The sequence below is a fragment of the Budorcas taxicolor genome, chromosome 12 (assembly GCF_023091745.1).
Source record: "Budorcas taxicolor isolate Tak-1 chromosome 12, Takin1.1, whole genome shotgun sequence".
In the NCBI taxonomy this organism is placed as follows: Eukaryota; Metazoa; Chordata; class Mammalia; order Artiodactyla; family Bovidae; genus Budorcas; species Budorcas taxicolor.
Window position 1 is genome coordinate 40,488,078 of NC_068921.1, and position 21,270 is coordinate 40,509,347.

General features: G+C 37.2%; 1 protein-coding gene across 1 annotated transcript in view; it reads right to left on the minus strand.

Annotated features, from left to right (window-relative positions):
- The window catches only part of PCDH9 (protocadherin 9), a 1,158,506-nt gene extending 1,147,615 nt beyond the window's left edge, over positions 1-10,891 (minus strand). The window contains exon 1 of the mRNA XM_052650239.1: positions 7,856-10,891. Coding sequence (XP_052506199.1) covers positions 7,856-10,891 — 3,036 coding nt within the window. The remainder of the gene's footprint in view (positions 1-7,855) is intronic.
- Positions 10,892-21,270: the final 10,379 nt, after the last annotated feature.

Here is a 21,270-nt window from a genome sequence, read left to right on the forward strand (position 1 = left end):
CCTGTCTTGAAGTAAATATATTTAAACCCATATAAGTCTGGAATGAATTGCTGTTCTACAAATACACACTATTTACAAATGGAGCAAAGATGTAATTCTAAAAATACAATTTGAGAAATGATTCAACAGCTATTCCTTTGAGGATCAAAGCACTCAGTAGAAAGCCCTCTTCATTATGGTAATGTTACAGCTTTGTAGATACCTGGGGTTTTAATCTGATTTATGTTTAGAGGAGAGTATATACATATAATTGAGTTTCTCCTAGGAAAGGTGAAGGCCAGACCATGGACAGCAGAGGTAACACAGGTAAGTGTATGTGGACCTGCAACATCTACCTTGAATAACCAGAATCATCAAAGAGTAAATCTGTTCATTCTAAGGCATGTATTTTAAATTGTATTCTTTCAGACACATCTAGTGTTTCTGCATTTGGAAAAAATAGGCAAGACTAATTCCCTAGGCTACAAATCACTCTAATGTGGAAGGAAATGTGTTAGCTAGTTGTATTACAAAGCCTTTACTTCACATTTAATAGGCACCTGCAATACCAGCATTATACAAAGCTCTCTACTTTGCAAATCTTTAAAACCCCACTTAATTTTCAGCACTGATTTCCTGCAATCTAAGAGCTTATGAAGGGTTCACTGTGTTCATACAGACCTATGCAAAATGTGCCAGAACTTCCCTGTCTGTGATGGCATTCATTTGGAGGTGAATCCCAAATTTCTATCACTGGCATGCTTATTTCCGACTAAAATAAATATTCTTAGAATGAAAGCTGAAGATTAGGAGGACAAAAAAGAGGCAAAGTAACTAGCACTGGAAGAGATATATGCAAATATCAGCTCAATGACAATTCTTCATACCATTTACAATTGAAGCTTAAAGACCCAAATACTCTGCAAGCCATTAGTTTCTCAATATCCTGGAAGGGATTAGCGTATTTCTTAATCAACTGCTAAACAGACTGAAAAAGGCCAAAGCCTGTATATTAACAAAGCAGTGTAATACTAAAATGCAGAGATGGTCAGATAGAAAGACAAACTAAGGAAGAATATTAAAATAGAAGATATTATATAAACACAGTCAAACTGAACAAATTTTCATTCTTTCTTGCTGCCTGTATAATTACACATCTCTATATATTAATGAGTGGTAAGGCTATAATATACTCCTTGAAACACAGATAAATTAATTTCATATATTTTCTCAAGGAATTCAGGATAATTAGTGTAAAATGACTAGAAAGAATCAATCAAAGGTGTCTCACAGATATTGCCTGTGTATGTATCTTTATTACTCCCAGCTACAGAGGTGGTCCCAAGTCCATTATTTTAAATGTGATATGTATTTTTGTCACTAAAATCAATCAAACTATTAAAGATTGGAGGAAAATATTTTCACATGCCATTTAAATAATGGATAAGTATGTAAAAACAAATTTTTTAATGAATAACTTCAAGTTTTGAATGCTGTTAAGTATCAATATTATGTTCCAGAAAATTCCAATTCTGTCACTATTCTTTTCTATAAGCAACAAACTGCCTATAGGACAAATATGAGTGAGATAGATTGTATATGGGTTGTTTCTCCAGTTTATTTCTGCAATCTTTCTTTACTGTTAAGGAATGGGTAGTTGTTGAACATACTTAGAAATTTCACATTTTAATGAATCTTGGCTTAGGAAAAGAAAGAATATAAATCAAAATGAAAATGTCAATCATGGTAATATATCTATCTTATTCTATGTTTCTGATGACTGACGGCCCAATAGGTTTGTATCAAACAAAGGCAAAAAGCATGAGTTCCTTTTCAAATGAAATGTTGGACAGATTTAATAGCTATCTGAAACAACTGATGAAATCAAACAGTGAAGTATATTTCCTTTCATATTGAGAGATCATATTTCTACATTTGGATTTGTTTTTGTGGTCTGATATAAATTTTAGGGGAACTAACCAGTTGAAAGGTCATACCACATTAGCATTATTACTTATTGAACATGACACCTATGCCTCTAGATACTTAAAACTTTTGAAAAAGCATCTTGTTGACGTGCATTCTTAAATTCTCACAAATATTTCACCTGTGATTAGAGCCATATTTCAACAAACATGATATAAATTTTAGGGCACTATTATGTAATAAATTCTGAGAAAGATTTTAAACATAAAATCAACTATTAAGAAAGCAGAAACTTAAGAACACACATAAAATAATTCCTATTTAGTTTCCAACTACATGAAATATGATATTAACTGATTTGTTAATATTATCAAGGGTTGAATCTATAGTTTTAATAGAGGATTTCCCTTCAAGAAAACACCAAACTAAATTCAGAGAAAGCTCACTACAAGGATTTTAAGTGAAAGTGGTAAACAATCCATGTTGTGCTTTTGTCTGTTTTAACTGCATGCAAACTAAGAGCTCAACTCTGACAAAATCAAATTGAGAAAGTACTAAAAATGAGCCAAGCAGTTAACATGACCTCGAATCCTGCAAACCCCTGGCCTAGTACTGCTAGATCAACACAAACATTGTAGCTTTCCCCATTTGGTGGTTTCTGCATTCCCACTCCCTAAAACCCCAAATTTAGACATCAAACAATCTAAATAATGTATCAGAAATAACTATGAAAACAGAAATTTTAAGAAGATAATTTAAAGGTCTCACTTTCCTACGTCAGTATTGTCACATAAGATAATTGAAAAATAATTCATGTATTTGCTATTTTTCATATTTTGGGTACAATTTACCCATATCTCATATATGTTAATATGAAAATAAAACTTTGAGTCAGAATAATTCAGAACTGGTTATGAGGAAATATGATTTTAGATTTGAGCTTTTTATTAAATTTAAATTCTATTTTACCATTTCATGTATTATATTTTAATTTGTGCTACTATGAGAAGATAAATTTTAGTTGGAAATATTTAACTATTAAGACTGTGCACATACCATAAGAATATAACATGTTAGTACAATATTTACAAGGTAATTTTAATGACGCTAAAGCCTGTTCTGCGACACCATGAAGATGACTCATCTGAAGCCAAGGGAACATCAATTTAGAGTTTCTATATACAGAATCCATTGCAACAAAATATAAAATGTAAGATAATAGAATATTCTAACTACTGAAATTATTTTCTCTATGTTAACAAATGTTCAATAATCAGTAGACATGTACATACTCAGTACGGTGGTAACTTTTTATTTTTATTCTCCTTAAGGTTATTAGCAACAAAAGCTAAAATATAACCAGAATTTTACACCCTAGGTGTATCAAGCTTAAAAATATTAAGTATTTGTCTTACAAAACCAAGAGGAAAGGTAGCCAGGCTGAATGGATGGCCTGTGCTCATTTCAAATTCTTGAATCAATATCCAAGAGGTCTGGGTGTCTTTTACTTTGTAACTGACTTTATGATCATATCACTTAGCCAAAGCAAAGGAGCAGAAACAAAAATCACAACAGGTAACATTTTAATATAATTTGCATCTTCAGGAGCAATTTTTTTCCATATGCCACCTATATTCATCCCTCACAGAATACTGCCAAATTTAGTAGTTTAAAATATCTTAAAATTTTTGCTTGCTTCACACCAGTTAGCATTTGCTCCCTTCAGTTTCATTTTTATTTCTCACTGTTCTAAATAGCAGTTCTATAACTATCTTGTGCATTTTACATGACATAACACCATTTCAGCAACATTTGCAATGGGATTACTCAAAAATGAAAAGTAATCATAAAAGTAATATAGTATCTCTAAATGACTGGGAATAGAAGCAATTCCCTTTATGCTGTAAAAGTACATATATACACTTGAGTATGGCATGCAAATACATTTTCAATGTATAATTTCTTCAATATATACACAAATGTATATATGAGCAAATACTTACTCTACACTGTGAAAAGTTAAAGCAAGGATGTTTAAGCTCTAAACTAAGCATTTTATTTAGAAAATTAAATATGACTGTTTACCCAGAACCAAACTCACAGTGCAACTATTACAGATTGTTTTATTACCAGAATAAGTTGTCAAATGTAAATAGGTCACTTTTTTTCATTCTTTAACATTTTCATTTGTACCTCCACAAAAAGCACACCGGGGCCAAGAAAATTAATTCCCCAAATGCTGTCAACCAGGTTGGGAAACAGTAATAAACAGCTTACTGTAAAGCCTCCAGCTACAATAAAAGTGCTGTCAATAAGAGCTGAGAGTTGGACTGTGCAAAAACAGGTCCTTTCGAAATGATAATCTGAAAAGGAAAGAAGCTAACAATTCTTGTCCTAATATGCTGAGGCGGTGGTTCTCAAAGTGTGGGTTCCTGGATTAGCAATATCATTATCACCTGGGATCTTGTCAGCAAAGCAAGTATTCAGACTTGACCCCAGTGACACCGGATTAGAACCTCTGGGACCAAGGACGAACATGTTTTAAGAAACATTCCAGATGATTCTGAGACACTCTAAAATTTGAGAACTTAATAGCATAATTTAAAAATCATATTCAATTAAGAAGATATTTTCCTTTTAGAGAAAATATGTCAATGAGCTTTATCATTTAAAGTCCTACTAGAAATGATTTTGCTGTCATCCTCTCAAGCCTATGACAATGAATTTTGCTTATTTATGAATAAATATTAAGATATAATCTAGCTTTTTTAAAAAAAGGACATTTTATTTAATCTGTGAATGCTAAGGGTACATCCAAAACTTCATAAAAAATAATTTGCATAAAATTCAGTGACAGATTTGTTATATTCAAGGAAAATGAAAGCTTAGTAAAACAGAGTGGATGAAGAATGTAATTTATTATTGATTTATACGTTCTTTGCAAGGTCACATGAGGGAAAACAGCAAGAGAAAAAATGTCACACAACATAAGAATCAATGCACTATAAGCAAACTCACGGTATAAAAGTCAGACCATAGGTTTTCATTGTACAGATGAGACAAATTCATGATATTTAAATTTGGTAGTTCTTTGCTCAATAATCTTTCATTTTACCCACACATCAACTAGCACCATAAAGTGAAAAGGTGTTTCTGTTAACAGCAATCCTTTTCCACTCAACTAAAAATCTTCACAGATCCTACCTTAGTTTATAAATTCCTCTGAAAGCTTTTGCTATAATAAACCCTACTTTTTCAAAATTGTGTTATTTCAGGAGCACATTTTTATAAAAGCCACTAGTTGAAGGAGCCAAAAAAAGAATTTTTGTTTTTTAACTTAACTAGAACATCTTCAATAACAGCCATATAGTTCAGTGAAAAAACAATTTAAAGGATAGTATATAATATGTGTTCGTCATTCATAGAAAATATGCCTCTTTTATACTAAAATTGTACATATTGCTATCACCATCACCTGTCCTTACTTCCATAAATACTCTTTTTCTCCAACATTACAATTCTTCTTTCTCAGCATGAAAACTTCTAAAAGGCATAAATAACCAAAGCCATTTCAATAGCTCTTTACCATAATAGTGAATTATAGCTACATTTGAACACTGAAATGCCTACAAGGAGAACTGCACAGTGACGCAGGGTCTCAAGGAATGTCTAAAATGCACTTTAGTTCCAGTTAGAGAAGTATTCAGCATTCTATTTCAAAGATTACATCACACCAACACATTTCCTTATGACTGACTAAACCTCGACAAAAGATCTTTCTCATACCTTAACATTTATGTCACTGAACTATATCATTATGTCACAGTACTATATATAGATCCAACTTTGGGGAAGAAATCAGAAAAAGTGGGTCCATACATCAATGCTCATAATACCCACCACACTTAATATGAAAAGAAAATGATGTGGGAATAACTTCAGTATGTTTCTCTGGGAAACAAATTCCAGATTTTATATGAAAAGTTTTTAGTCATGTTACATTTTTAAGATATTGTGCAAACCCTAAATTATCATCAGTATTTTGTGGTAACCTTACCCACCCATTGAAAATAAATAATAAAAAGCCATATTTTCATTTCACTGAAATAGCAGCTTTATGTTTAAATCCACTTAGTTTCATAAATTACTTTTCTCACCATGATTAACTATTTAGCTACATTTACAAACCTCTACTAAACTCAGAAATGTTCTTAATTTAAAAACATCAAACCTCTTTTAAAAAGCTGATGAAGTTAACATGAAATATCTCATTCCAAATTCTATGTCTATCAAATAACATCATATTCTCTAGAACCTTCGTACTGACTTAATTCCTTTCATCCTATACATTCAAGCTCTAAGTATATGTGCTTTCTAAATCCTCTAGATATTTAACCTTTCAAGAAAAGGAAATTTCAGTTGTAAAATCATAGGCATTATACTTAACGCTCTGAAGTATCTCTGATTCATTGTCAAAATTATTTTAATAAATATCTTACTACCATGAAACCTTAAAGTCACTGCAGAGCAACAAACACTGGATGGTGAGAGACAAATAGAGTTTCAATAGAACATTCTCACCCATCCCACCCCCACAAGGGAAAAAATAAGAAAAACTCTTGAGTTTTCAAACACTAAGCAATGACTGTCAATACTCTGTCCAAATTTTATTTTGCTTTACTAGATTCTCTGAAATCTGTATGTTCCTTACTTTTAACAAATTCAGATGGGTCATCACCATAGATGGACTCAATACCAACAAAGACAGAACTTGGATTACGAAGTCATAGAAAGTTGGTGTGTTGAGAACTGATCACAAAAGAGCAAGCAAATGAACTTAAATGCTAGTTGCTCCAGAACAACTATCATTAAATAAAAGGTATCTTTGGCTATAGCACCAGATTGATCTTTCCTTCCCCCTTTACTTGCTACTGCGGGATTGGAGTTAGGCCAACACAAGCGACATGATACCCTGGTGCCATCTACAGGCTATTATTGACACTCAAATTTCATGGCAACAGACAAGCATCAGTGAAATAAATTAGACAGCGCTGTATTTAAATCTTTATTAACAAGGAATTATTAGACCTAAGAAAAACTAATTCTGGATTTGGTTGAAATATGAGTTTCTCAGCCTATTAATCCCTCTTCACATGTCATATTTCACAGTTTAAAATGAGTTATGACAGATCACTTATGCATTACTGAGATGAGAGAATATTTACAATGGATTTATTCTTTTATATATAAATCAGTTCTAACAGGGAGAAAGTATTCCTTCCTTCTTTCTTTCTTTTTTTGAAAGAGTACTTTGGCCATTGTGGACAATCTGCAATCCTGTCTATTCAACCTTCAATTTACTATATTACAATAAAATCATCTGAAATCAAAGAGAAGACTTTCTATATGGCTTAGCTGCAATCTACCAACAATCATGTGCTTCACAGCTGATGTACATTTAATATTCTACTATATTTTTAGAGACTAAAAAAAATTAACCCCTTTAGCAACCACAGCTCCAACATAATTATAGTCAGACCTTCAAAAGTCATTTAAAACTTGAGATTTGAAGGTGACTTTTGAGATCAAAAAGTAATGTGAAAATCTTGAAGTAGTCAATTTGGAAACCCCAGGAGCAGAATTTGGCATATCAGGACAGGTTTTCTTCTTCAGCAAACATTATCTTGGGACATTTTGGAATAATTCCCTCTTTTCATCTTTTGCCTTTTGAAGGAAACTGGGAGGTTAAATAATTTTCAGAACTCAGAAATTTCAAAGCTGTTCTAAAAATTCTTGACTGAGCCCCAGAGGAATAGAAAAGGGGTCAAGTTTTTTTTTTCCCTCTTTATAACTAAAGTTAGACCAAAACAAGAGACACACTGGCACGTTAATACTGGTTGACTGGGCACTTGTATGCAGTACTTATAGACCAGTAAAAGTGCTCATTTACCTGTCTGGTGTGTAAGGGGCCCTTTGTCTTGAAGCCTCCTTGGGAACTGCACTCTGAGGCACTGAAGTGATCTGAACTAGTGGAAGAGCGTTTGGAAAGGGTGTCACAACCCCCGACAAAGGTGTTGTCCAACGGGAGCTCCTGAATCACGTGATGCTTTTTCACCGAAACCGGAGTGTCTGGTTTAAGATGGAAAGCAGGCTGTGGAGAAGCGGATTTGTAGTGCTTGGCCAGGTCAGGGCTGTTCGGCTTGAAGGTGGTTGGAGGTGCTGGGCCCCAGTCAAATCTTCCTATGCTTTGCTCCTCCAACTCAGCCGGCAGGCTTATTGTCCCATTGATAGGTTCGTGAACTGCATCATCGGGTTTGGACTCTTCGATGGTAACAAAGTTCAAAAGAGAGCTCTTGGGAGATTTTCTTTTCTTCCTTTTCTTTTTCTTGTTTTGTTTGTTCTCCTGGTTTGGGGACATCCATTCGGCACCTTGCTTGCTCCTTTGAGCTGCTTTGAATCTTGATGCATGGCGACAGCGCACCAGAACAGTGACAAAGATCACGACGATGACCACCATGGCACCTGCGACGATGGCGATCATGATGGTCAGATAGTCCTCGTTTTGATAGGGTTGGCTGCTATCCCCTATGTTTCTGTCCAATGGGGTCTCCATAGTCCTGCGAATCAAGTCATAGATATAGGAAGCATTGCCAGCAGAGTCATTAACATAAAGGAAAACAAGCACAAGTGTGTGTAGAGACTTAGGGTATCCCAAGTCACTTATGTTGACCACCAATCGGTGCAAGCCCACATCAGTTGGTGCTGGTTTTTCTTCCAGGGTGATGTTACCTGTTACTGGATCAATCCGAAACAAGCCTTTGTTGTTACCACTCACAATTGTATACTTAAGTTCAGCGTTCATCCCAGTGTCAATATCCACTGCAAAAACTTCTGCTACCACTGAGCCAGGAATGGCTGAGAGAGGCACCAACTTAAAAGAAGTGTTAGAAGGTGGTGAAATGACAACAGGACTATTGTCATTGACATCCATGACATTTATAGTTACTTTTGCAGTAGAGGAACGGGGTGGTTGTCCCCCATCAGTGGCTTTGACATCAAAAGTGTAGGAACTCTGCTGCTCTCTGTCAAATGAGACATTTGACTTTATGACTCCAGAATAGGGATCCAACACAAAATTATCATTGTCATTTAGAATGGAAAGAGTCACAGCTTTATTCTCTCCAGCATCTGCATCTGTCACTGTGATTACCCCCACAGTACTATACTTTGGCAGATTCTCAGACACAAAAAATTGAAAATGATTATGAGTAAACTTGGGGCTATTGTCATTCTCATCCAGAACAGTAACTATCACAGCCGCTTGACTTTGGAGGGGAGGGGTCCCATTGTCCCTGGCAGTTACTGTAAAAATGAATCTTTCTTGTTCTTCTCTGTCAAAGACCCTAGAGGCTGTCAAAACTCCTGTCTTTCGGTCCAGATCAAAGAAGGAGGCATTCGGTCCAAGCTGATAAACAATATCTGCATTTTTCCCACTGTCTTCATCTGTGGCACTAATAGTTGTTAAGTATAACCCACGTCGGTTGTTTTCAGAAACTGACAGCTCAATTACAGGCTGGTTGAAAATTGGTGGGTTGTCATTTTCATCCTCAAGCTTAACCCTTACCAGAGCAGTCTGATTTAAACTGGGCTTCCCAGAATCAGAGGCAACGATTTTAAAGCTGAATTCTTTGGTGCCCTCATAGTCCAACAAAGAGGAGGTCTCTAACAAATATTGGTTGTCATATACTGCCTTCAAATGAAATGGGACCTCTCTTTCAATAAAACAGATCACTTTGCCATTCACATCTGTGTCCTTATCTGAAACTGTAATTAGGGCAATTTTTGTATTGACAGGATCTTTCTCAGACAAATACACGGTGCCATTGATGGGACTTATAATGTACCTGAGGTCTATGTTCGGAGGGTTATCATTTACATCAGTGACATTGATGGTAACCGTTGCTCTAGCAGGAGTAGAGCTGCCATCACTAGCCAGTACTGTCACTTTGTGAATAGCCGTCTCCTCTCGGTCTAAGGACCTCTGAACTGTAATCAGCCCAGTAGTATTATTTAAAGCAAAGAGTCTTTTGGTTGCAGGCGCGACCTGGGCACCAAAAATGTACCGGATTTCAGCATTACTGCCTATATCTGCATCAGTGGCATGGAGCTGAATTACAGAGGTGCCCACGGGAGCATTCTCTGGAATGTGCACCTCCACCTGACCCTCTTTAAACACTGGCTTGTTGTCATTTACATCACTTACTGTGACCTGCAGGATGGCGGTGCTGGACTTTTGTGGGGTGCCTCCATCCTCTACTTTGATTTTCATCACATAGGTATCTTTCTGTTCTCTGTCCAAGTTTTGCTGAACAATCAATTGCGGCCACTTTTCTCCTTCCGGAGTTTCCACGATATCCAGTCCAAAAACACTCTGCCCATTTAACAATTCATAATGCTGTACACCATTGAAGCCTGTGTCAGGATCTGTTGCTGATGGAATTGGAAAGCGGCTGTTGATCAAAGTGTTTTCTGGGATGGAAATATTGATGACAGGAGATGGAAACATGGGGGCATTATCATTGGTATCCTTGACAATTATTTTTATTTTGATCAGCCTGAAAAAATCATTGGGGAGGATCACCACCTCAAGTTCAAAGAAACACTCATTCTCCTCAGCATAAGAGGCTCCAGCACAGAGTTTTTCTCTGTCTATTCTATTGGAGGTTGTGAAAATTTCCCCAGTGCTACTGGATACTTTCACCAGAGGGGCATCCCCAGCTTTAGAAACCAGTCTGTAGACAAGGCTGGCGGTGGTCCCTGTGGCAGCATTGATGTGAGAAATGTTCAGATCCTTTGGTATGTTTCCTATGGGTACATTTTCAGGCAATTCTTCTCTAATAGTGTAAATAAGTTCTTGAGCTATTGCGGAATCCAGTCTTAAACAGGCAATCAGAGCAGCCAACAGGTAAAAATCCCTCAGGTCCATGATAATGTATTTATTTTCTTTTTCCTGGATTTAGGGTTTAAAGGTCTCCACTGAGGAATGAGGCACAAATTGCAAAAGGAAGCGTGCATGGACTGGAGGATGCATTACATCTCATCGCTTATTTGGAGACAGCCACTGTCAACACAATCGTATAGACAACATTATTCTTCAGTAAACAAAAGCACACAGTCACGAAATATCACAACACATTTTCCACTGCATATTAGTAAACATGGCAGTTTGCTCTGCCACTGTTTGCAAGTTAACTCTGTGAATAAAAACACCAAATATCCCCTGCTTGCTGCATTTGCCCAGAGAAAATAAAATTATCTACTTTTGAATTAAGGGCAGCTGCTATTTTTACCTGCATTCACCCACACTGTTGTAGGACACTGTTTAATTCAAAACATGCGTCCTTGGTTTCCTCTTCCCCTCCCCCCTCTTACCCGTCTCCTGGCTTCTAACCCACCTCCCTTAGTTTTTTCAGGAGCTAGTGAAAAACACCAAGTATTTAGCTATGGTTCCTGCTAATTGCTTTGTCACATGTCAAATGTGATGTGTTTTCTTCTCTGCCACACTGAGTCATCTCTTTCTTCTAAACAGACTATCTTTTTTTCTTTCCTCCCAGTTTTTCAGCTGCCTTCTGAATACAATTTTACTGGGAAGCAAGCATTCGGACATGCTGCTGCAGCATCAGAAGCAGTAGTCACCGGCCACTACATAACCTCATTGCCTAAAAGCACAATACCAAGACCTTCAGTTTACCCAGACCTTGCTCTCATTTCTCCATGTTGCTAAATTATCCCCATTAGAATTAATAAACACATTAAAACTTTTAGAATACATATAATAACATAGGATTCCTTATCCTAGAGGTGGAAAAGAGTGCCAAGACATAAGTGAAACGCAGCTAACATTTCCATGTAACTGCACAAAATTTTCTACTGAGCATAAAAGAGGAAAGGAAAAAAAATGCAGTTCTTAACCCCATCTCCGTTTATAGTATTAGTAACGTCTGCCACACATAAATACTGAGAGTCAATAATGCAGGTAGAAAGCCTTCTGCTTCGATGCCCTCCTAACTGCAATTTAAACGGGTGCAAGCCTCCAGGCAGCTACCTACTTGAGTAGAACTGGTCAGTTTCCAGGCTCTAATCTTATCTGCATTAGGCTGCACGGTAGCTGATGCCTGCGATTAGTTCCGGCAGAGTGATGCAGGTAGGGATGCAGATACAGCCTAGTAGGTGAGCTCTGCCCCAACCATCTAGCCAGTTATAAACATCACTCGTCTACACCGAGGACATATCTAAACACAAAATTTACAATTGTGCATGCGAAACTTTACACTTACGTTAGTTGCCTCAACCTTTCCCCTTTCCCGGTATGCTGCAGTTAGGAATGAGCTGTTCCAACACATAGAAAGCCATGCATCTGGTAGCACCAGTTTGGGGAGAAATCAGAAGCAGCAAAACGTTTCCTCCTGTAAAATGTGTTGCTTCGGGCTGGCAAATTAGCAACTCCAGAGAACAAATTCACAGATTTGTCGTTAGTCATTCTCTCCACATTTCGTCTCTATTACCCACGGGGTCTGAGCTCTCCTGGTATTTAACACACACACTACATCCAGTTGCACTTCTTCAGCTCAGAGGTATTTTCCACAGCATCAAGTATACCATTTCCCTCCGATGTCAGTACTGCTTAAGTCTCTAACTTCTTGTAGGAAACGTCAGAGTTGGGGTGATGGTGAGTCTCTGGGTGCTCTCCGGGGTGACAGTTGCCCGAAAAATTCCTAATTGGTTATTTCTTGCGTGCTTCTGAGACTCTAGGGCGCTCCTTCCTGTCTGGCACGCTCTCCCTCTCTCCCTTTGCCTCTGCCCCTCTCTCCTTCTCCCTCTCCTCTCTCTGAACTGAATTTCTTGATATAACTCTCAATAAGCCCAGAGGGAGGGCGTGACAGCCGAAGCCCCGCCTCCGTCCCCTGATTGGCCCGAATCTTGCGGTGCGGGCGCCCGCAGCCCGGAGAGGAACAAGGCGCTGACTGTCTCCCAGCCTCCCTTCCCCAGTGCCCCCTCGGCAGCCGCGAAAACCCGGAGACTCGATCCTGGCTGCGCGAGAGCTGCTTTCCAGGAGGCGCACTGAGCATGCTCAGTAGGGTCTGGCCCGGGAGGGAAGTGGCGGCGCTCCCGAGGCCCGAGCGGACGGGGCTCTCATGAGCACTGCGGAGCCGGCGGCTCGTCTGGGCAGCCTGCGGCCGAGTCCCGGCGGTCGCCCGAATAGGGGCGGCACCGGAGGCAGGCGGGGCGTGCGAATGCCGATCCGAGAGCCTCGGGGACCGCGGAGGTCGGTTGGGGGATGCCGGTGGCGGCTCAGCTGCGGGCGCACATTCCACAGTTCTCTTTGCTAAAAGGGGGGACCAGAATGCACTGATGGGAAAGAGTTCTTCCGGGCTCCGAGGCGGAGCACCGGCCAGCCCATCTCCGGAGCGCGTTAGAAGGACTACACTCACGGTGCCGCAACTAGAGGCTTTTCCTGGCAGGGACGTTGGCCAGAAGGGCAGAGAGGGCGGCTTGGAAAGATCGTGACAGAGGATATTCGAATCTCAATCAAAACAGTAAAGAAAATTAATCTGAGCACTCCCTTCGTGTAGGGTGATGGAAGCTGCCAGGAGAAAGGGAAAATGACAGCCTCTGGGATCCCCTAGACAGCCTGAGGCCAGTCTGCCGTGTGGAACATGAACGGGCCGCGGCAGCCGATCCAGGCTGTGCTTGCACTTCTGCTCCCGCCGCGCCCAGAACCTGTGAACCCGAGCTCTCCCGGACCCGCGGCCGTGGCAAAAGCCGCTTCAGCTCACCTAGCTGCAAACTTTGGTCGCGAAACGCTGGAAGGAGTCCCGTCCAGCGGGACTCCCCAAGCTGTGGAACGTTTCTCTCCCCTCCACTGTCTGCTGATTCCAACTTGACATGTAGACTAGTACTTGTCGTTCCCTGTGGTTTTTCTGACTCCTGTTCCGTCGTCGAGTATCCTGACGCATTTATTTTCATGTAAAAGCGGGATAGAGGGACTTTCGAAAGAATTAGCCTTATTCCTTAAATATTGGCCCCGAAAGCACTGTCCATATTTGACTGAACTTCTAAAATTGGTAAACCACGAATATTTGTACCTACGACGCCTGATACCTCAGTAAAGTTTGAGGCATTAATAACAGTTCACTTCGAACTATATATATATATGTATATATATATATATATTTTTTTTTTTGCATGACCTGTAAAGGTTGTTTGAGAAGGCCTTAATGCATGACTGAATAACTTGTACTACCTAACAGGGAGGAAAAGGGCATTTATTTTAAACCTCCGTGTTCCCTATTCTGTACTGGGCTAAAGATGGCTTGAAGACTCTCTCACGTAGTTCTGCACTGTGATGGCGTGTTAGGGAACATCTTTTGTTTTTGAATACAATGGCTTTCCTTTTAAAATATGAAGTTATTTTTAGGTAATTAAAAGTAAAAAAAAACCAAATCACTAAGCAAACCTACCAAACTTAGATATTGTGTAAATAATTCCATTATTTGACTAATTTTGACACTGCAAAATTTCCTCACATCTATGAAAATTTGTTTTTTATTCAAACTTTTCCTCGGATGGAATATTCACAGTAAAAGTACAGGGCCCTCAGAGGCCTCTGTAAAACACATTAACTCCATCTATGTGAAATATAAACACGAATCTAGCAGACCATAGGTTGATACTATTTTTAAATGGCTAAACAAATTTAGCAGTATTTTGAATGATTAGGGAAAAGGCTTGCTTAAGTATCTAAAAAGTCAAAAGGAAAATATTACCTCATACAATAATGCCAGTGATTTAAAGGAATATTCTTTTATTTTACCACAGTGAGTGATCATTTTGCCATTCATGGAATCAACAATTATAGCTAGTGCTTTGTTCCAATTGTCACATATTTTATGTTCTGAACTATTTTATGCTCTTTTAGTTTAAAATAAATGAACCATCATTCTGATACATTTACAATAAACACTGTAGCACGGCCACTTTCCAGTCCATTTATGAAACATCAGTTATCTCACATTCTCATTCCAATCATACTGTAGTCATTTCAAAGTCACAACACATAGCTTAGCCATAATTATTAAACATATTCACAAAGTGGAAATGTTTCTATTTGCTGAGGGGTAGCTTTACTTGTAGTCAGGACCCTTTATTACCCTATGCTCCTAAATGAAATCTTAGCATGAATACAGATGAAGGTTAAGGAAGAGAAAAGAAATCATCACATGATAAAACTTATGACCAGGAGGCTTCAATTAACGGAAACCACAGGGCATACCCCCCAAATGAAGTGCATGTAGATCTTTTCAAAGGAAATTGAATTTAATTTAGAGATAGGGCTACTGACTTATTCCATCTTATGGGTGTTTATTCCGCAGGTCTAAATTGGTGGGATTTTTTATCGTAATAGTTTTACCTCTGAAAGCTAGAATAGTTGAAGCTTATTGTTTGCCCTATTGTAGTCCAAATGCTAAACTCCAGAATCAGAAATATTATTAGAGATCTTATTAATATTCCTGGAAGAAAATTAATTGATATAAAGGGTCATTTTCCTAACCCTCTGCTGTCATAACTTGAGTCTTCTGCCAAAATCATGATATAAAACGTTTGCATACTGAGAGTTCTTCACAATCCAACTCTCAATTAAAAAAAAAAAAAGATGTATCTGCATAATTATGAATTAGTGAAATGATAGTATTCACTAATTTTAGTTTTTGTAGGAGAACGTTTATTGAGGTGCGGTGTTTTGTTTTTTTTTTTTGCTACATTTTAATCACCTTTCTCTTTCCTGAATTTAGTAAAATGTTAGATTCTCAATTATATGACTTCAAATATACATCTTCAAATATATATGTTAGATTTCCAATTAGATCTCTTCAATTTCCCTTATACCATCTTTGCCAGTTCATGTTTTCTGCAGCAAGGAATTATGTTCTCACCTGTGTTGTACCTGATTAATAATGTAAGAATTATGCCATCCAGGCTGTAGTAAAATTGCCTTAGTGTTCTTTGCTGGTTATGTAGGTTATGGAATACTTGTGAAGCTAAGTCACCTGTGGCCGGTTAAGTAAAGACTAACATGCTATTACACGTTTATACAGATAGAGATATCAAATTAGTAAAATTATTTTATATTCTAAGAATCTGTTTATATATTTAAACAATAATTTTCACTTAATAACCTAAATTATTAAGAAGTTCAGTTTGTTAATTGGATTTTCAAAGATGATTTTCTAGTTACCATTCAGCATTTTAAAATTACATTTCACACAGAGATCATAAAAGTTATTTTAAGTTACATTTTCTATGAATGACATAGGCTGTGGTATTTGAAATGATCAAATGACCTCCTCAAGGATTTAAAGACTAAAAATTTCAACTCTAATATACTAGTTCTATATTCCAATCAAGGTTAAAAATAAAATAAAATTCTTTTGTGCCCTGTACTTCAAAAGCTCCTGTAATCCAGATGTCTTATTATGACTAACTGACATTAATCAATCAATCACAGGAGCTCTTCTGTCACAGCAGGTTTTATTGTCCCCGTCTCACAGAAGAGGCTAGACTATTATACTGTATTTCTAAGAGAGGAGAAGGTTGGAATTATGCAAAAAGAATGCTAAGGATTATTTGTGTTATCACTGTTTAGAAAATGACAATGCAGAATTTTAACACCACAAAAAGACAATTAGCACCTTTTAAGGTTGTGCAAACTGGCAAGTGTAGTAAGCTCCTTGAATCATTCTTTTGCTTCAGTATTAGCTCTTTTCTTTGAACATCTTTCTCTTTTTTTTCTTCTTTTTTTTTAAGGAAAACCTAGACCAAGGTCGGAGAAGGCAATGGCACCCCACTCTAGGACTCTTGCCTGGAAAATCCCATGAACAGAGGAGCCTGGTAGGCTGCAGTCCATGAGGTCGCTAAGAGTTGGAGACGACTGAGTGACTTCACTTTCATGCATTGGAGAAGGAAATGGCAACCCACTCCAGTGTTCTTGCCTGGAGAATCCCAGGGATGGGGGAGCCTGGTGGGAGGCCATCTATGGGGTCACACACAGTCGGACACGACTGAAGTGACTTAGCAGCAGCAGCAGCAGCAGCAGCAGACCAAGATATTCAAATGGAAAAGGAAAGCAGGTGACAAAAAGCTTCACTGTTTGAATGACTGAACTAAATTTATCCCAATTTGCTATATTTTTATGACTGACAATGATTATAGATGTCAAGTTTGTAGCTCTAACAGTTACTACACTATAAACTGACATTTCCAGTGCCACTATTTTATCATGATTACTGTGTAAATAAAGAAAATATCGAATTTTCAGATTTCATTATTGGTTGTTTAAGACTTCATGTAAACATAGATATCATAACAAATGTTTTCGCCATCCCAGAAATGACTCAAGTAATCACTCAGGAAGTATGAAAAAGTGATTTAAAGATAATAAAAAGAAAATTAATATATGTTTAATTTTAAATAATTTGATCATTTTAAAGTCATGCAATTTTAAGTGACATACAAAACTTTCTATTTCTTGTGTATGTATAATATTTATTTTTGTAGGTTAGAACTGTTCAATTAGAATATCAAGTTTGATCAATTCATATTTATATAAATGATAAATGTTCAATCATAGCATACACATTATTTGAAAACACCTCTATTTGCACTTAAAATAGAGATAGAAAAAGGTTGAGATAAGGACATGTTTCCAACACAACTACATTTGCCCAAAGATAATTGGGAAATTATTTTTCATAGATATTAGATCTTTTTTTCAATTTAAAATAAGTATAGTACAGTTTTTAAAACATTTCTTTCAGTAGTCCTACTTCTTATTGTAAGAATATGTTGTCAAAAATATGAGTTTATATTACTTGAAACAACAGCATTGTAGTCATTTTCATTCCTTGTTCCCCTCCCCCAATTTCTTCATGCATATATTTCTTTCATGCCTATTTTTCCTGTGTATGTGTGTTTTTTTTTTTTTAATAAGCTCACATAATAATCTGGGAGCCAAATTTGTTACTTAATATGCACATAAATAGACTTACTAATATATAGCAGAATGAATAAGCCTCATTTTTCTCATATAGTCTCCTCACAGGAAACAAATTCAATGGACAGTCCCCTTCTAATTGAATTAGGATGAGTCAGGGAGACTATGCATATTCCACTGACTCCAGCAGCCTCTATATCACTGATAACACCCAAGTAATGAATTTAGGGCTTGCTCAGCCTTTGCTAGATAACTGATACAAGCTTTGTTTGTGGTTTGAGTCAATATCATTCTGTTTACAAAAATTGTGTGTGTGTATACATAATTCTTTAAAATAAACTTTTTTCTTAAAAAAAGATTTTATTCCAGAGTACAGACTAATACATTCCTTTTAAAAATCCTAAAATGTACATCATCTTTTCAGTCCTATGCCTATGAATTGACAGTATGTCAGCCTCAAACAGATAGGTGAAATTTTCAGAAAGGATTGAAAGAGCCTCAAAGAAACTTCTTGGCTGTATGGAATCGGTCATCATAAGAGATATTCATTTTTAAAAAACAGCATGCTACAAAAAACATTAGCTGTAGAGATTACAAGAAAGCCTAATTAGGAAAACTTTCATTGGAAACATGTAACTTGCAAAATATAACAAAATGCAATAAATACCCCTTACAATTTCAAAATGATTAGAAATCTTTCAAGTCACAAAAATATTTATGCAGTGTATTGATTTTAGAAAGTGAATTGCATACATGTTTGAGTGCAAGATCAGTATATCTAAAGCTTAACTGCAAGTTAACTGTTTAGTTTCTAGAGGTAACGACTACACCAATAGGAGTGTCTTTAACAGTTAGGCTGAAACAGTAATGAAATGAAAGAGTAAGTATCTTCTAGTAATATTTGCCCCTCACTAAGGAACTCACCTGGCTTTTTGGCATATTACAACAGATAAGGATATCCTAAAGACCAGGTAACACTTTGGGTAAACACCACAATTAATAGAAAAATGTGGAAGGTGACAATTACATGAAAGATTATAAAACACATAAGGGACAAATTTTGTGGTATAAATCTATTCTTTAATCCATCAAACGTCTAACTTAAAAACATACTATTTTAAATATATGTTAAAAACATAGCTAATATACTTTAAAACTCTCCTATATACTCAGCACATAAATATTCAAATAACTATATTTCAAGCATAATTCATCCGAGGGCTCTTACTGTTTATTTGCAGTGAGACACACTATACTGTGAGTCCTTTCTACTTTGCTAATTCTCATCACAATCTCTTTCCTTTATATTTCAGACTTTAAAGATTTTGCTTGTTACATTAATCAATAGTTCTAATGCTCAATAGCAGTTTCTTATTGATATACATGGATATGCATCCAATTCTGTCTAATCTTCATATTTTTCTAGAATGTTTACTGACTTTACTATTATAAGCCTGGTCTTATACTAAAGTTGCATTCTCTATTCATGAGTTAAATAACAATTAATTAACCTGCTCTGTGTTTCTTAACCTTTAACATAAATACAAATGACCTAGAAATGTTGCTAAATTAAAATGCATTCTAATATATTGGACCTGTGGTGCATACTGAGGTCCTGCCTTTCTATCATGTTCCCAGAGCATCCTAATGCTGTTGATCAGTGGACCACTTTTTAAGCAGCAAGGACTTAAAAGGCATCCTAGAGACAAAGTGTCATGCCTCAGAGGAATAAACGAAACAAAAAGAACATTGGAACAAGGCCTATGTCTATCACTGTAACATACAGGGATTGATTTTGATTACCAAGCATACTTTCAACACAAGTAATGCTCAGAGGATCAAGAAATTCACACATCACTCATATATTAATTTAATTTAGCTTGTTTTCTTCCCCGCTGAGATTAGGTATCTTGAGCTAAACTTTCGTTTTACTTTAAACTCAGTAGGACTGAGGAAGAAGTCTGTTTGGCGACTGCCCCGCTTTGGGGAAAGGCAGGTGCATGCAACAGAGGAGGACTTAGGGCATTTACTGAGCAATGTGAGGGTAGCAGGCCAGAGAGGAGCACAGTAGGTGCCAGCAAGGAGGTGGTGGAATACATGTGTGGACTCCTAAGCTCACAAACGATTTCTACTTTTTTGAAATGTATCTCCCTGTACTATGAAAAGCAAAGCAACTATAGTCACAGGAATTGTCTTTCCATTCTGCCAACACTTGATTATGGTTTATGAAGATACTTCGTTCAAGAGAGACCAATGAACCCCTTTATCAAAGAACCCAGATTTACAAGGTCAATCTAATCACTTTCTGAACAGGAAGTGATGTATATTCAGGAATAACTAGAAGCAGTAATTTTCATTACATGGACCAGAAACCCAAAGGAAGGTGGAGGGAGAGAATGAGAAAAATGAAGATGCACAGAAGGAACCAGAGATGGAGAACTCCTTACGATAGTTAATTAACTAGTTGCAGTTTATTGTTGGTGTCCAATTATATCCTCGCCATTGCTTCTTAAGAGCTATTAGCTTTAATAATATCTATTTAAAGTAGTGAAAGTGTTACTACTCAGTTATGTCCGACTCTTTGAGACCCCATGAACTATAGCCCTCCAGGCTCCTCTGTCCATGGAATTTTCCAGGCAAGCATACTGAAGTGGGTAGCCAGTGCCTTCTCCAGAGGATTTTCCTGACTTGCGACCAAGAGTCTTAATTAGTACAAGAAACTAAGCACAGCGACTTGGTAGTTTTGCTTAACTCTATTCCTGATTAAATTATCCTTTGAAGGACTAAAATATGAACTATGATAATATGATTTACATGTTATAATTGTAAGGGAGAATTAAAAGAGTAAAAAAATCAGATGTTTGCATTAGTGGTTTTCAACTTAAACTTATCTCTGAGGAGACCTTTTTGAGATAGAGGCCAGGGATGATGCTAAATGTCTACAATGCATAGAAATGCCCCTCCTTCACTTGGCCCCCACCCCACACACATGATGATGGCATGGTGTGGCATGCATGCTCGGTGGAGTTTAACTCTTTGTGACCCTATGGACGTTATCCTGCCAGGCTCCTCTGTCTATGGAATTTCCTAGGCAAGAATACTGGGGTGGGCTTCGATTTTCTCCTTCAGGGTATCTTCCTAACCCACGGGTCAAACCCACAACTGCTGCATTGGCAGGTGGATTCTTTACTACTAAGCTACCTGTGAAGCACACACACACACACACACACACACACACACACACATATGCACACACACATATTCCAAATAATTATCTGACTGAACCTGGCAGTAGCGCCAAAGTGGGGAACATT